This window comes from Saccopteryx leptura, chromosome 1, assembly GCF_036850995.1.
Source record: "Saccopteryx leptura isolate mSacLep1 chromosome 1, mSacLep1_pri_phased_curated, whole genome shotgun sequence".
NCBI classification, from domain to species: Eukaryota; Metazoa; Chordata; class Mammalia; order Chiroptera; family Emballonuridae; genus Saccopteryx; species Saccopteryx leptura.
Genome location: NC_089503.1, coordinates 242,319,979 through 242,337,540, shown reverse-complemented (window position 1 = coordinate 242,337,540; position 17,562 = coordinate 242,319,979). Strand labels below are relative to the sequence as shown.

The 17,562-nt window shown below is 39.2% G+C and overlaps 1 protein-coding gene across 1 annotated transcript in view; it reads left to right on the top strand.

The window, feature by feature from the left end:
- ELP3 (elongator acetyltransferase complex subunit 3) overlaps positions 1-17,562 on the top strand; it is a 98,270-nt gene that overhangs the window by 41,640 nt on the left and 39,068 nt on the right. The window contains exons 8-9 of the mRNA XM_066388501.1: positions 6,102-6,263; positions 9,141-9,267. Of these exons, the coding sequence (XP_066244598.1) occupies positions 6,102-6,263; positions 9,141-9,267 (289 nt within the window). The remainder of the gene's footprint in view (positions 1-6,101; positions 6,264-9,140; positions 9,268-17,562) is intronic.

Genomic DNA, 17,562 nt, shown 5'->3' with positions numbered 1-17,562 from the left:
GGGGGGTGTATTTTAATCCTTAAAAACACCAAACATTAACATTCAGTTCAGTCATTCTTAAGTCTATATAAAATCACTAGCACAGTTTTGGAGAGAACATAAAAGTTTGAGATATTTTCTAGACATGGTTACAGGGGGAAAATGTGTACTCTAGTACTCTTTCTTAGGACTCTCACCAGTAACCCCAGATATTATATAACAGGTCAAGCAAATCTTTGGCTGTACAAAGTAGTTTATGAAGTCTCTTACTTGTTTGCCCTGGCTGGTTGGCTCAGTGGATAGAGCATAGGCCCGGCGTGCAGATGTCCTGAATTCTATCCCCGGTCAGGGTACACAGGAGAAGCGATCTCCCCCTTCTCTCTCTCTCTTCCCCTATAGCAGTCAGTGGCTCAGGTGGTTCAGTTGTTGGCCCCAGGCACTGAGGATTACCGTTGATTCGAGCATTGGCCCCCTTCTGGGTTGCTGGAGGTATCCCAGTCGGGGCGCATGTGAGAATCTGTCTCACTATCTCCCCTCCTCTCACTTATTAGAGAAATGCAAGTCAAAACTGCAATGAGATACCACCTCACACCTGTTAGATTAGCTATTATTAACAAGACAGGTAATAGCAAATGTTGGAGAGGCTGTGGAGAAAAAGGAACCCTCATTCACTGTTGGTGGGAATGTCAAGTAGTACAAAGTATGGTGGTTCCTCAAAAAACTGAAAATAGAACTACCTTATGACCCAGCAATCCCTCTACTGGGTATATACCCCCAAAACTCAGAAACATTGATACGTAAAGACACATGCAGCCCCATGTTCATTACAGCATTGTTCACAGTGGCCAGGACATGGAAACAACCAAAAAGCCCATCAATAGATGACTGGATAAAGAAGATGTGGCACATATATACTATGGAATACTACTCAGCCATAAGAAATGATGACATCGGATCATTTACAGCAAAATAGTGGGATCTTGATAACATGATACGAAGTGAAATAAGTAAATCAGAAAAATCCAGGAACTGCATTATTCCATACGTAGGTGGGATATAAAAGCTAGACTAAGAGACATTGATAAGAGTGTGGTGGTTACTGGGGGAGGGAGGAGAGGGGAGAGGGGGAGGGGGAGGGGGAGGGGCACAGGGAAAACTAGATAGAAGGTGACAGAGGACAATCTGACTTTGGGTGATGGATAAGTAACATAGTTGATTGACAAGATAACCTGGACATGTTTTCCTTGAACATATGTACCCTGATTTATTGATGTCACCCTAGTAAAATTAAAAAAAAAAAAAGTGATGTGTATGTGACACACACGCACACACAAATCTCTCATTTTGTGGCTTTAGATGCAGAAAAGAGTTGTATACATTGTGACTAATGAAAGATAATATTTTATTATCTACTTTAATTTTGTTCACTTTAATTTTTTAATTTAATAATGGTAAATCACATTTACCATTATTATTTACTTTTCAGTTTGGTTTAAGCAGATTAAGTTTGATGTAGAGAGATATCCATAAGTCTTTCAGGAATTTGGGCCTAAGAGCTCTAGTGAGGTTTCACATTGGACTTGACTAAGGCACATCCAACTTCTTTAATGACAGGTTTTTAAAGAGGACTACAGCATATTGATAGTAATGCGAAGTGTTCTTTGATGCCATAGCCTTCTTGAAGTCGATCAAAAAAGAGCTTCCAGAAGATTTTAGAGAGACTGACATTCGATGTGCTGTATTCCCTCAGTGTCCCTTAGAGCAGTGAGTCGGTGAGATCACATTTAGAGGCCCGGTCTTCCTTTCAGAAATAGAAGTATACCTCACAAGCAGTAATTTATATCCATTTTTCTGCCACTTCTAGCTTTGTTCTTAAGTGGCCCTTGGTTTTACCTGCGTGTCTTATCCCTACCGCTAGGTTGTTAAGCATGTCTGGGACAAGAACTGTTGTCTTTCTACTTCCTGGAGAATACCTGACCTAGTGCTAGGTATTTCTAGGGTTGATTGTTTGCAGGATGGAAGGTAAGCAGTGGAATTATCTAGAGGCTTCCCTGGGAGTAAAGAGAGACCCACCCCTTATTCTCAGTTAGGCCTAATTCATGTGTTCATATCTGTATTTTTTTTATATTGAAGAAATGATTTTAGTGCTGAAGCCCTTACGCAGTATCCTTCCAGGAGTTTCCTGTGAAATTGAGAAATAGACATGTCCACAAATAATGAGGCAAACTATATTTATATAGCATGGGCAAAGTGCTTTGGGAACAGGAGGAGCACAGAGTTGTTACTGAGAGGTGCTGAGGTGTCGTGGGATGAGAAATGGAGTTTTAAGCTATCTTTTGAAGGTTGGATAGCATTTGATTTTTGTTGGCTTTTAAATTAACAGGTTATTGTCCAATTCCCACTACCACCACCCCTTATAAAAAAAAATGCTGTCAACATAAATTATGGCTTAAGTTATACTTTGCAGAGAACATTAGCATCTTTTATAGTTGATGTACCTCCTAAGATATACAGAAAAGTAGGATTCAACAGTCTCACACTGGTGGGGAGAGGCATTTAAGACTGCAGCACCTCCCAGAAAGAGCAATAAAATTGGAATCATAAGGCCTGGGTACAAGCCTTGACTTAGATTCTTAGCAGCTTAAGGTCAGGGTAGGATCATGTTTGGTACATTTCCTAGATGCCTAAGAACTTACAAAGTCTGTGGGCCTTGGAAAGTTATTGGAGTTGAACTTGGTTCTAAAGGATAGCCACACTGTTGGATGACTGTCTATTGATAACGGATGATTATGGCAAGCTATACATTATCAGCCCAAATTTATACTTAGATAACTCAAAAACCTATAGGAACGTATTTTCATTTTAAATAATCATACTGCTGTCTCTATATCTGTTTAATGAAGAGGCATATTTAGTAATATGTAGGACTAAATATGACATTAACCAAAAAAATCTAATAAAAATTCAGTAATCTGGTCCTGGCAGGTTAGCTCAGTGGTAAAGTGTTGGCCCAGTCAGTGTGTGGAGGTCCAGGGTTTGATTCCTGGTCAGGGCACATAAGAGAAGCACCTATCTGCTTCTCCATCTCTCCCCCTCTTATTTCTCTCTTCCTTTTCCTCTCTCTCCCTTTTCCTCTCTCCCTCTCTTTTCCTTTCCCTCTCTGTTATTCTCCTCCTCTTTTCCTCTCCCCCTCTCTTCTTCTTCCTCTCTCCCCCCCTCTCTTCCTCTCTCCCCCTCTCCCTTTTCCTCCCTCTCTCTTCCTCTTCCTCTTCCTCCTCCTCCTCCCTTCCACTCCTGCAGCCATGACTCAATTGGAGCAAGTTCACCCAGGCGCTGAGGAGGACTCCATGGCCTCCACCTCACGTGCTAAGAAGAGCTCCATTGCTGAGCAATGGAGCAACACCCCAGTTGGGCAGAGCATCACCCCCTAGTGGGCTTATCAGGTGGATTCTAGTAGGGGCACATGTGGGAGTCTGTCTCTGCCTCCCCTCCTTTCACTGAATAAAAGGAAAAAAAACCCCACAGTGATCTTGTAAGAAAGATGACCTTATACTTTGTTCTTTAGGAAAGTACTTAATTGTTTTTCGTGTTTTTTTTTTCTCTGAAGTGAGAAGCAGGGAGGCGGAGAGATCCACCTGTATGCCCACTAGGTGGCAATGCTCTGCCCATCTGGGCCGCCGCTCCATTGCAACTGGAGCCAATCAAGCACCTTAGGCGGAGATGATGAAGCCATCCTCAATACTCAGGCCAACTTTGCTCCAATGGAGCCTTGGCTGTGTGAGAGGAAGAGAGAGACAGAGAGGAAGGATAGGGGGAGGGGTAGAGAAACATATGGGCGCCCCTCCTGTGTGCCTGGGCTGGGAATCAAACCTGGGACTTTCACACGCCAAGCCGACACTCTACCACTGAGCCAACTGGCCAGGGCCTTAATTGTCTTTGATGTTCAAATTTGATAAGAATTTCTGCTTATTGATTTTCAAATGAAAATAATGATAAAAGCTTTTTATAAATAAAATATTGGCATTTTAAATCTTGAATTATTTTTTATTTCTCCATTGCTGCTCCTGCAAAGGTAATGATATTTCCCCCAGAAGAAAGACATTTTTGAAATGGAGTTAAACTATTATTTGAAAATAAAATTTTTCTTTATGCCCTATACCAGTGGTAGTCAACCTGGTCCCTACCGCCCACTAGTGGGCATTCCAGCTTTCATGGTGGGTGGTAGCGGAGCAACCAAAGTATAAATAAAAAGATAGATTTAACTATAGTAAGTTGTTTTATAAAGATTTATTCTGCCAAACTTAGCGAAAATCCGACATAAAGTACTTGGTAAGTGATTATTATTATATGCTTTAACTTGCTTTTACTCTGCTTTATAAATTTTATAAAGTAAAGTTACTTCCCTACTTTATAAATCACCGTTACTGTGGAACTGGTGGGCAGTTAGAAAATTGTACTACTAACAGAGATACAAAGTGGGCGGCAGATATAAAAAGGTTGACTACCCCTGCCCTCTACTGTATTCTGTCTACTTATGAAGAGACTTTATCATCCTTGCAGCAGCTTCTTCTGTCTGTCTTGGTTGGGCCTTTGATGAGCTGTGCAATGGAAAGCTTAGCTGGTGAATTTTCACTTTCCTCTAGACACATTCCCATTTGTGCGATTGCGTACCCTCTGACTTTTTTCCCATTGGTGCATGGTGCTGTTGTGCTGCTGACCTTGCTGACTTCACGGCATCCTTTAAGAAATACTGTAGACTTTAGAAAAATACTGATTAATAGGAAGGTTTGTGACACAATTTTGGAATGTCTGATTCTAAGATCATCTCCTTTACCTAATTAAATATACTGAGTTTTCTGCTTTTTGGCTTTTTTAATCAACCTTCTTATATTTTGCTTTCTTCATAATATATGCATTTGTTTTAATTTAAAAAAATATTTTTACCAATATAATATTGATACCCGAAGAAGGTAAGTAATTTTTGTCATATGTCATTGTGCAAAGGAAATTAAATGTAATGGCCAAAAGAGGCTTCCCTCACCCCCTCCCCAAAGAACTGAGAAAGTTGAGGAAAGGGTGCATTATATTGGGTTCTAGGAAATTTGAAAAATTGAAAAGGAGAGAAATCTGATGTCCAATGCTGAATTGTGTGAGCAGCGTGATAAGATGAAATCCAGAACAAGTCAGATGGACCCAACTGCATATCCTGACTTGGATTTTATGAGCTGTGTGCCCTGGGACAAAGTATTTAATCCCTTTGAATTTCAGTTTCTTCATCTGTAAAATGGACATAATAAGACACTTCATTGAGCTGATAGGAGCATTTGGTGTGTGTGGAGTGTATAGCACAGTGCTTGGCCACTGTGGCCTCTAAATATTAGTTCCTGTCCTCTCACATCAACAGCCCCCTTAGCAAGTCATTTTTATTTATCTGGGGTTTTGGCCAGCATTAAGGTCATTAACTCAAGCAGCTTGGATCTAAAGTTATGCACACTATTCCGATATATAGTTTTAGTGAAAGAGAAAAAAATATTCCTAATTTTGTAAATCACTGCTAAGATTAATAGGCTTGGCAGAAAGACGTTCTTTATTTTTTCGGTATATAGAAGATATTTTACCTAAATTATGCCTCTGATAATTATACATCCCTTTACCCCTCATTTTTTTGTATTTAACATGAAAAGAATATAGAATGGGAAATAAATTATGCAGATGGTTTTCACTTACATGAAAAATCATTGCTAAGAATTGAAAAACAGGACTTTCACAGTTGAAATCACTGCTTTTAAGGAGATTATGTTTGCAGCATTCTGCAGAAGAAGAATTATGATCATGGTGATGATAACATACTGTGTGCTGGTTCAGTCACGTCAGGTCTGTGAGGCGTAGGTACTGTTCTCCTCTGTGTGCAGATAATGAAGCTGCACAGAGAGGTCGACAGCATTCCTGTTTGCATAGTTAGGAAGCAGCAGAGCCAGGATTTCAATCCTGACAATCTGACTCCAAAGCCCATGCTCTTAACCACTGTCTTCTACTGGAAGGACAAAGATAAGACAGTCCTTTACATAAGAGGAAACGTCCTAAAGCTGGGCAGGTTGCTCACTGTTAGATTTGCTCCACAGGTATTCTGAGAGGAGCCTCACAAAGTGCATTGGAATTACTATTGAGACCAGACCTGACTATTGCATGAAGCGGCATTTAAGTGACATGCTGACCTATGGCTGTACCAGGCTGGAGATTGGGGTGCAGAGTGTCTATGAAGATGTGGCCAGAGATACCAACAGGTATGTTGGTGGCAAATGACCTTGCACAGACTTCCTGTACTCCCACCGGTTATACCGCTGTTTGTACTGATTTCTCCATCTTCCTACCATTCTTAGAGAAGGAGGTTCAGCATTTATCCTTTTAGAGTCATTTTTATATCTGTGCTCTTAATTCCATCCTCTTTCCTAGACTCTCAGTCTTTCTCTACTGGCTCTTTTCCCGTTGCCCATCCACATGCTTATACTTCTTCCGAGTCTTAGTCACAGACTTCCTTTCCTAAAGGGAAAACAGAAGGCAGGGCTCAAGGTCAGTATGTAGTGAAAGCAGGAGAGAAGGCAGGAGTTGGGAACAAAGAAGGGTTGGAATAGGGAAGAAGGCCGGGTGAGATTTAAGAAATTAGTTCTGTGAAGCAGATGCCAGTTGACAGGGTAGTGAGAGAAAGGTTGGTGAGGCAGTGTGTACAACTTGGAGAAATCTGGGGGTGTGCAGACGGAACTAAATATAGTCAGTCTAGTAGAGCCATGTGACATTCTCTTCCCTCTAGCACTGTATCACCGAGTTGAGACAAGATAACACATGAAAGGCGAAGGAGGGTAGAGTCTTTCCTTTAGATACTTGAGGTTTAATGAATATTTTTGAGCACAGGGCAGAATCTGATGGATGTCAGCTTGAGAAAAGTTAACCTAAATAGAATTCATTTTTGTCATGAAAGACTAGTGGGAACCCTGGCTGGGCTGCAGCCGTAATGGGGGGCTGCTCTAGAGAGGCTGCGGAGATGAGGAGAGCCTCTTGAAAAGTTAGGAGCTTTCTGAAGAAAATGGCACCACTGACATCTAATTTATAGGAAGAGTGTGAGTTAAGTGGGTAAGGGGAAAATTGCTTTAGGCAGAAAGAAAAATATGAGCAAACTGCTGAGGACAGGAGCATGGAGCGCACGCACACACAGTTAGGGAGTTGGAGCGGTTTAGTTTGGTTGGAGGTGGGTTTGGAAAGTGGTAAGAGGTGAAGTTGAAAAGGTGGGCAGAGGGCCAGATTGGAGGAGCCTTAGACATCAGGCCAGGGAGTCTGGGCTTTAATCCAGGGACGAGTTGTAAGCTCAGTTGTGATATGAGCATACTTGCGTTTTATAAAGATCACTTTATGGGGAGCACAGTAATGGGAGGAGTTAAGTAGAACAAACTATAAGGAAACCCAGTTAAGAGGCTGTTGCAGTGATTTAAGCAAGAAATGATGCCGTGAAAATTGAATGACAGTGTTTGGTGACTGAGTGGAAATGGGGGTAAGAATGGGTGGAAGAAGAGGCTTGGAGGGAATATGTTTCATTTTAGATACTGTGAAACATACAGTTGAAGGTTTGCTTTAGCAGGCGTCCCCAAACTACGGCCCACGGGCCGCAATGCGGTCCCCTGAGGCCATTTATCCAGCCCCCACTGCACTTCTGGAAGGGGCACCTCTTTCATTGGTGGTCAGTGAGAGGACCACTGTATTTGGCAGCCCTCCAATGGTCTGAGGGACAGTGAACTGGCCCCCTGTGTAAAAGTTTGGAGACCCCTGCTTTAGAGCCAGGCCATCCTATAGAACATTCTGCAGTGGTAGAACTGTTTTACGCTGTAGCTCTCTGATATGATAGTGCAACTGAGGAACTGAATTTTTCATTTTAATTAACTTAAATATAAACTTGAATAACCACATTGGAACTACAGTATTGCACAGTGCAACTTAGAGTACTAGCTATTTGGGTGTGGTATCAGGAGAGAGGCCTAACCTAGTCATATGAATTGGGAACTTAATAAGCAAAAAGAGATTGGAAGTGAAGCCGCAGAGGTGGATGAGAATGTCCAGAGTGAGATGGAGTCTGTGGTCTCTAGGATTGTTTTGTTTTGTGATGAATGGGAACGTTTTTGGTGAAAGAATTGACACAGGGCTTCAGTCTTCAACTCTTGTTAAGGCTTGCTTCCTACTTGAATGTGGCACTGGATTGTTAAGATGATTAATCAGCTGGCCCCAAATGGTTCTGCCTTGTCACTAAATCATTCTCCTTAATTTTTTAACTCTTTGAATGAGGATGTACATGAACGTTCGTACTACTCAAAGGGAGGACCGTCCCACCCACCAGAGTGAAATCTATTTTGTATATAGGTGTGTGTGTATCTTTTTCTCTCTCGTTTCAAAAGATTTTAAAAGAAAATAAATTAATAAGATGTTGCTCCTGCATGGTTTTGAGCCCATTATTCTGGTTTTTAACTTAGATATTTACATTTGTAAGCTTATCTTGCCTGATGATGCTAAACCAAGTAATTTTCGTGTCAGAATTTTGAGTAGTGCATAGGACAATTTCTGAGACATATCTCAGGTAAAAATGATTTACTTGGTCCTAGCCAGTTGGCTCAGTGGTAGAGCATCAGCCCGGCTTATGGATGTCACGGGTTTGCTTCCCAGTCGGGGCACACAGGAGAAGCAACCATTTGCTTCTCCACCCCTTCTCCTCACCCTGTCTCTCTCTCTTCTCCTCCTGCAGCCGTGGTTCAGTTGGAGCAAGTTGGCCCCAGGTACTGAGAATGGCCCCGTGGCCTTCCCGCAGGTGCTAAAATAGCTCAGTTGCCAAGCAGTGGAGCAGCAGCCCCAGATGGGCAGAGCATCCACCTCTAGTGGGCTTTCTGGGTGGATCCCAGGGCACATGTGGGAGTCTGTCACTCTGCCTCCCCACTTCTCACTTTAAAAAAAAATTATTCCAGACTTTCTCAGAGGTGGAGATGTAAAAAAGACTTTGAGATTTTTCTTTTCCCCAACCATACTATTCCTCATTATCTGTCTCAGAGATTGTCTTTCCTCTGTTCCTTGTATGAACCTTGTTGCCCATTTATTTGTGTAACACGTAGTGGATTTTCTTTCCTCAGGGGCCACACTGTGAAGGCAGTGTGCGAGTCATTTCACCTGGCCAAAGACTCTGGATTCAAAGTTGTGGCTCACATGATGCCCGATCTGCCGAATGTGGGCCTGGAGAGAGACATTGAACAGTTTACAGTAAGTGTTGCTTCACCCAGGCTGATGTAGAATGTGTCTGCATGCTGTTCCTCTCCGCTCTGCTCTTTTTGATGATTTACTGTTGATGATTTTTCTCGTTATTAAAAGTGCATTCTCATTATGGAGCAGTGGAAACACAGTAGAGAAAGGGGAGTCACTCACAGCCCCAACACCAAATTAAACCCTCACATTTTAATTTAGGGTTTTGTTAGGCTTAGGCTTTTTTTTTCCTGTTGACGGTGAGGGGGGTCAGGTGGTGTATACATATATACACAGACACAATTATATATTTATATAACTATTTAAATAAAAACATTATAACAAGCATCCATGTTACAGTCTGGTCTCTGTTAAAATGTTAACATATTAAACTACTTGCTTAATTTCCATTGACTAAATATGCTATACTTTGCTTAATCACTTCAACTTTTTTTTAAATTAAATCCATTACCAGTTTTTGGTATTGTAAAGATCACTGTAGGTAAACAGTTTTATGCCTCTAACTTTTGGTAGTATTTAGAATTATTTCTTTAAAATAAATTCCCTGGGGTAGTTATCCGGTAAAAATATAAATACATTAAGAATCTCACCATGTTACTTACTTGCTATTGAAAGGCTTGTAAGAATTTACAGTCATTGCAGCAGGGAGATCTTTCTCTCAAACAGTTCTTTCCTGTTTCTATTACTTACATGTACATATACATAAAATATGTTTATGTTTGCTAATTTGATGGATAAAAGTGCCATTTCAACTTGCATTTTATAGTAATAGTAATATATATTTTATATTTAATAAATCTTTCATCTTTTGGGAATTTTGTGTTTTTGTCCTGACCAATTACTCTATTAGATGTGAATATTTTTAGTATTAACTTATATGATAACACCTTGATAAGGACATTATGGATTTGTTTTTTATATTTGTCACAAATATTTTCCCAACCTGTCTTTGGCCTTTTACTTCTACTGTTTTCAAATCTCTTTCTTGCTTGCTTGATGATTTCTTCAGATGCTTCTAAGCTTGAAACTGTCTTTTTCCTCCATAATTTCATTAATCAGTAACAGAAAATACTGTTTTCTTCTACTCTTTTTGCTCTTTGAATTTTAATACCTCATTCCGGGGCTAGGGTCTTTATTTTCTTTATACTTTATCACATGTTAACTTAATTCATGTTAGCTTTGTCTAGGGCAGGGGTCAGGAACCTTTTTGGCTGAGAGAGCCATGAACACCACATATTTTAAAATGTAATTCTGTGAGAGCCATACAATGACCCGTGTATCTTACGCATTATCCAATAAAAATTTGGTGTTGTCCCGGAGGACAGCTGTGATTGGCTCCAGCCACCCGCAACCATGAACATGAGCTGTAGGAAATGAATGGATTGTAATACATGAGAATGTTTTATACTTTTAACGTTTTTTTTTTTTCATTAAAGATTTGTCTGTGAGCTAGATGCAGGCATCAAAAGAGCCACATCTGGCTCGCGAGCCATAGGTTCCTGACCCCTGATCTAGGGAAACAAGATTGGTCAAAGCTCTTCTTCCAGTTCTCAGACAGGGAATGTGTCTTCTGAATATCCTTTTAGAGAAGATGATGAAAATGTTTATTAACTTATTTTATCCACAAAAATATTTTTATTTTGCTCTGTTTATAAAAGTTGGGATTCACCATGCCTATTTGTGAAATTAATAGTTCTTTCCTTTAAAAAAGTTTATTTTTAAGCCAATGAATTACAACTGAAGGCCAGTTTATAAGACAGCATTAATTCACAGATGTCCCTCTTACTGATTCCCCCATATTGACTATGTAATAGATTTTAAGTCTGATATCTCCTCAGTAGTTAATAGCCAGGAACTTAGACTATAGGCCTAAAAGACACCTGAAACATACTTTTCTTTAGCACAGTTCCTAGTTGGACCAGTAGTATAGCCAGCATTCATAACTTTAAGTGCCTTTGGAAAAAAAAAATACCGTGTTTCTTTTTTTTTTTTTTTTTTTTTAATTCAGTGAGAGGAAGGGAGGCACAGAGAGACTCTTGCATGCACCCTGGCCGGGATCCACCTGGCAAGCCCATTAGGGGGCGATGCTCTGCTCATTTGAGGCGTTGCTCCATTGCTCAGTAACTGATCTCTTCATAGCACCTGAGGCAGAGTCCATGGAGCCATCCTCACCACCTGGGGCCAACTCACTTCAATTGAGCCATAGCTGCAGTGGCTGCAGGAAGTGGGAGGGGAAGCAGATGAGCACTTCTCCTGTGTTCCCTGACCAGAAATCAAACCCAGGACATCCACACACCAGGCTGACACTCTACCACTGAGGCAGCCGGCCAGGGCCATTATGTTTCAAGTAATAGTAAATAGCTGAGTCTTGGTATTCATTTTCCTTAGTGTCTTCAAAATAGAGTAGTCCCCTCTTACTCAGTGGGGATACATTGCAAGACCTCAAGGAAGCCTGTAACCATGGGTAGTACTGAACCTTGTATATATTATATTTTTCCTTTACATGCATACCTATGGTACAGTTTAATTTATAAACTAGGCACTATGTAAGAGATTAACAATGATTAATAATATAACAGAACAATTATAGCAGTATGTTATAATAAAAGTTAGGTGAATAGTCATTTTAAGGGATGGATCCCTTGCTGGAGTCTTCATATAGGGTTAGTGCTTTCTCGCACAACACATTGCTGTCATTCAGATATGATTATTTCTTTTACTCACAAATTTAGTGCCTTTTCCATCTTTACTAAGCATTTATTATGCACTGTGGCCATAATTTTTGCAGTGTGAGGTACAACAGCAAAGCTAGCACAAATTTCTTGTTTCTTCACAGTTTCACCGAAGATTCATTCTCATCATAGATCTTAGCAACCACAGCATATGATTATTTTTCTTTCCTTATTAAGTCGAGAACTTTCACCTTTTTATATGAAGGAAACACTTTACGGCTTCTTCTTGGCACGTCCTAATTGCTAGCATCACTACTCTTGCACTTTGGGACCATTATTAAGTAAAATAAGGGTTACTTGAAAACAAGCACTGTGATATCTACCTGACACTCGATCTGATAACTGAGACAGCTACTGAGTGACTAATGGGTGTGTGGCGTATGCAGTGGATACGCTGGACAAGGGTGAGTCACATCTGGTGAGGGAGATCATTACTCTGCTCAGAATGGCAAGGAGTTTACGAATTGTTTATTTGCGGAATTTTCCATTTAATATTTTCAGACCATTAACATTTCAGAGCATGGGTAACTAAGAGCATGGAAGCCAACTGCAGATAAGAGGGCACTGCTATAAAGAGTAATTCAGTAGTAATATTGCAAAGACAACCCTTCATTTAAATAGCTTTCTCTGCTTGTTTGTAATCTTTTTAGAGAAACCCAGAGGGAATACGAGCAGACCAAATATGCCTTTTCTAACTACATCCTAGCAAATTAGTGAAGAGAGCTAAAATGGGAAATCTTATTTCTCTCTAAAGAAAAATTCTCTGCAAAATTAACTTATCATTTGCCTTAAAATGAATAATTTCTAAAAATCAATTAGACAAAGCAGACAGCCCAGTAGGAGAATGGGCAAAAAATAAAATAAAAACTTGAACAGATACTTAACAAATAGAATAATCAAATTGCCAGCAAAACCTAAGTTTTATAAATAAACTATGATATCAGTTTTAATGTTGTATTCTTTAATCCTATAATATATATAACCTGTTCTTTTTTACACAAATATTTTAGGAGATTCTCTTTATCCCATATGTAGTGCAGTTTCACAGTGGTATATCTTGGCGTTTTTAAATCATGTTAGATATCAAAGGACCCTGTCATCTGGGAGATTTCTTTGTATCACAGTGGTCCCTTGCTGCTCTTGAGGGATTGGTTCAAGGAACCCCTCTGGATACAAAATCTGCAAATGTTCAGGTTCTTTACATAAAATGGTGAGATATTTGTATGTAACACACATATCCTCCTATATAATTTAAATTATCTCTAGATTACTCATAATACCTAATACAGTGTGTAAATGCTAAGAAAATACTATAGTTATATTGTTTAGGAAATAATGACGTCTGTATGTGTTCAGTACAGATGGCAGGCATTGTAGGCCTAACTATACAATATGTGTCAGGAACAACGTCACTGTTTTTTTCTGAATATTTTAAATCCATGGATGCAGAATCCTCGGATAGGTTTATCTGCCTTTCTTTCCTGCTTTCTTATTTTCTCACTTTATCTTTCACCCTTTCTACTAAATGTTTTTATTTTTGTTATAGTTTTAATTTCCAAGAGTTCTTTCTTGCATTCTGGCTGTTTGATTTTTCTCTAAGATCCTGTTCTAGTTTTATGGATTAATATATTTTATCTCTCTGATAGAATTAATTATAGTTTGCTTTTTGAGTTTTATTTTCCTTTATGCAATGCCTCAGTTTTCTGCCAAGTCCTGTTTTTCTTTTTCTTTTGATCTGCTTTTCATGTTCTAGGCTTTCTTCAAGTTCTAGTGACCGTTAGCCAAATGGTCCTACTTTAAAAGTGAGGGGCTTAAAAACTAGATTGCAAGTTCTTTGTGATCAGCTGCTAGTATGCCTCACTGAAGGCTGTTCCGCTCTCTTTTCTTTAAGAAATTCCCAAATGTCAGTATCTTGAACGCTTATTTTGGACCATTTAATTGATCCTAGAGATGAACTACCGAGTTTCTGCTTGGGGGCGGGTGGTATATGCGTACATCACAGAAAGTTGTAGGCAGGGTGTCCACCAGTCAGTGTGCTGGCTTCATTTAGTCTCCATTTTCGCTCTTGATCCTCGCCCGGGCCTTCCTTTGTACCTGGAATCTCAAAGCCCAATGGCTTTCCAGTTTCTGTAGCAAAAAAAAACAGGCAAGTTTGGCCACCTGTTAGAAGGGATAAATCCCTTCCGGTACAGATTTTGATCCAGTGCTCTCTTCCATTCTGCCCAGTTCCTGATGCTTGTGATCCCATGGAATCTTTCAGGGACTCGGGTGTGATTGAACTGGCCTTTCAATGGTATCTGTCCCCCTTTTACAGATATGTTATTTGCAGTTTTCTTCACTTGCAAAGTCATTTACTGATCTTCCTTCCATTTTGTCTTTCAAAAGTTACTGGCATCACCTGTTCCCCTTCTGTCTCCTCTGATCTCTGTTCTTCTAGGTTTATACCTTAAAAAATAATTCCTGTTTTTTAGCATGGTTTTGGAAGGAAAGAAGCACGTATTTTAAATCTCAGTGTTTAAGAAGAAGTCCAGAATCAATTTCATCTGTCGTCATACTTTTTAAGGGAGTATGTCAGTCCATATACCTCCTAAATTTATTATACAGGTATCAGAACTACTTTCCTGAAATCCCTTGTTCCAGTATGGATTCAAAGTAGGAAAAGAAAGACTTGCATACATGTTCTTTGTGGGTGACTATACAATATTTATTAAAGACCTGATGAATCTTTAATATATAAATGTGACAGGGAAAATTTTTGCAATTCCAGAAAAATATTCTTAAGACCAAACTGAGCACAAAGAATGCAGCAGCATTTTAAGAATATGACAAATCAAGGAGAGAGCTCAAGTAGTCCACAGTTATATTTCTTTGTAAAGCAAGTTAAACAATGGATAGCTCTGCAAGAATAATATAGCTCAAGATAAAAAACATTTTTATAGCTCACAAGATACAGCACTGCTGGCTGAATAGACGCTAATGCCAGAGTGGGAGGAAAGGGAACTGTGTGAGTCCACCTTCATTCCCCCATCATACATCATGCGGAATCAAGCTAAGAACACATTAGCCGTGCCCAGTCACGGAGAAGAGAACGCCTTATGTGTTCTTGCTACATCCCAAATAAAGAAATAAGGCAGCCAGCTGGGATGATGTGGTGTAGGAAATGACTATGCCCAAGTAGATGAATTAGATATATTGCTCAGTGTCCAGATAACAGATGGACAGTGTGAATCCCAGGGTAGGAATGGTGCCAGTTGGTCTGAGGACAAAACAGTCAAAAGCAGGGATCAGGACACCTGCACAGAGCCATGTAGTAAACATTTTAGGTTTTGCCAATCAGATGGTGATCTCTGTGACAACTTTTTAAAAGTTTAAACAATATAATTTATTACTAGAAGAGGATACAGTCTAGAGGTGTGAAGGTAGGCATTGGATAAATTATCGGTATGATGATGTTGACTCATTGTGGATGGACCAAGAGAATTCTCATGTTTTCTGTTCTAAGGCTTGTGGCCAATCACAAGAATTCTTGGCTTTTCATTGTTGTCATTTAGAGAGAAATAGTGTAATGGAAAATGCATTCACTGAAGTTAAAAATTACAAAAGGAATTAAAAGTGATTAGTCTCTTGTCGTTAGTAATAAAAATAACTTTTTATATCAATTTGATATTTTTTAAGTACTCAGTAACCGTGGATAGTGACAAAGAACATGATAAAATTCTGGATATGTTTGCTGACATATCAGACATTTGAAGTGAAACTGATGAAAGCTTTGACAGTGGCAGTGATATAGTTATTCCTTCAAAAAGGCGAAAAATAGTAACTTCAAGTGATTCTAAACCTGAAAATCTGAACAATTTCACACATGATTTTGGGTGTAATTTGTGTCTTGGTTGCCGAGATAATGATTGGTCAAAGAGGACTTTCAGCCTTATTTGGAAAAATTTGAAGGTAATTCTGGGGTTACAGTTATACAGTCTGATTCGAAGCACATCATTGAAGTCACAACTTGATTTTTGATGACGATCTGTTTGAACTATTTTGTCATCAATCGAACATATATTATAACCAAAATTTGGGAAAGCACGAAATTTTGAAAGTAATAAAGTGGTCTCCTGTTACTCCAACAGATATGAAAAAAAATTTAGGGCTTATCATGTTAATAGGGCGTACTCGAAAGGATACTTGAAAAGAATATTGGTCAACAAATCCAGTTCTAGCTATTCCAGCATTTCCTCAGATGAGTTGAAATAATTTTGAACAAATCTGGACTTAATGGCATTTCAGTGACAGTGCAGACATGACTAAATCTTCATCCAGGCTATTTAAGATTCAATCTGTACTTGACCAGTTTATTAGTGAATTTCAAACAAGATATAAATCTATGCGAGGATTATTAGATGAAGGCATGATTACCTGGAGGGGATGTCTTCTATTTCAAACTTACAACCCAGCTAAAATTACTAAATATGGTTTACTTGTAATAATGGTATGTGAGAGCAAGGCTGAGTATATTTACAATATGGAAATTTATACAAGTGAAGGAAAAAATTGAATGACTATTCTTTCACTACTTTGGCCGTATCTGGAATTGGGGCATCACATATACCAAGTTAACTATTATAATAGCATTTCAGTTGCAGAAACTTTATTACTATATAAAACAAGAGTTTGTGGAACAATTCAAACAAATAGAGGCTTGCCAAAATGTATGAAAGATGAAGTATCTATGCTTAAAAGAGGTGAAATAGCCTTCCAAAGAAGAGGTGACATTTTATTGATTTGGAAGGGTAAAAAAGAAGTTCGAATTATGTCAACTATCCATGATGCTTCCTCTTGTGAAACAGAAAAGACAAATGGACATACTACAGAGGAAATAAAGAAACCAGTTTTCATTGTGCAGTGTAATAACTATATGCAAGGTGTTGATCTTGCCAACCAATATCGTTCAACATGTAGTACCTTAGAAAAACAATAAAATGGACAAAGAAAGTAGTGCTTTACCTGGTTAATTGTGGACTATTCAATTCAGGATTTATCAAGCGCTCAATCCAGAAAGTTGAGTAAGATACAAAGACTCTCTTTTAAGATATTAGCTTGTAAGAACGTAATAAATAACTTTAGAATGCAATGGGTATTTAATTTTAAAGTGTACCTTTAACATTTATGTAAAATGTTTTTTTGTACTCATTCAGTAGAAACTTATCTGGCCACTGGGTAAAGCTAGCAATAAAACTGGTCCGCAATGTGTTAAGAAAGCGGTAATACAGAATTCAATGGTTTGTTTTTGTTTTGTTTTTTTGTGTGAGGCAGTCTATATTTGAAGGTCAGGAAGGCCTCTCTGTAGTATTGGTGTTTAAATTGAGGCCTGAAGATTAGCTAGATGAGGAAAAATTGATGAACTTTGCAGAGGTAGGAAATGGCCTTTTGCAGAGGCAGGCAGGCAAGGCGGTGAGATTACAGCAGTAGGCAAGAGCTGGATTCACAAGGGCTTTGGAGTCCAGCATACAGGTTCCCTGCTTCAGTGAGGCTTGGAAACAATGAGTTCTGTTCTGTCTGCTTCCCC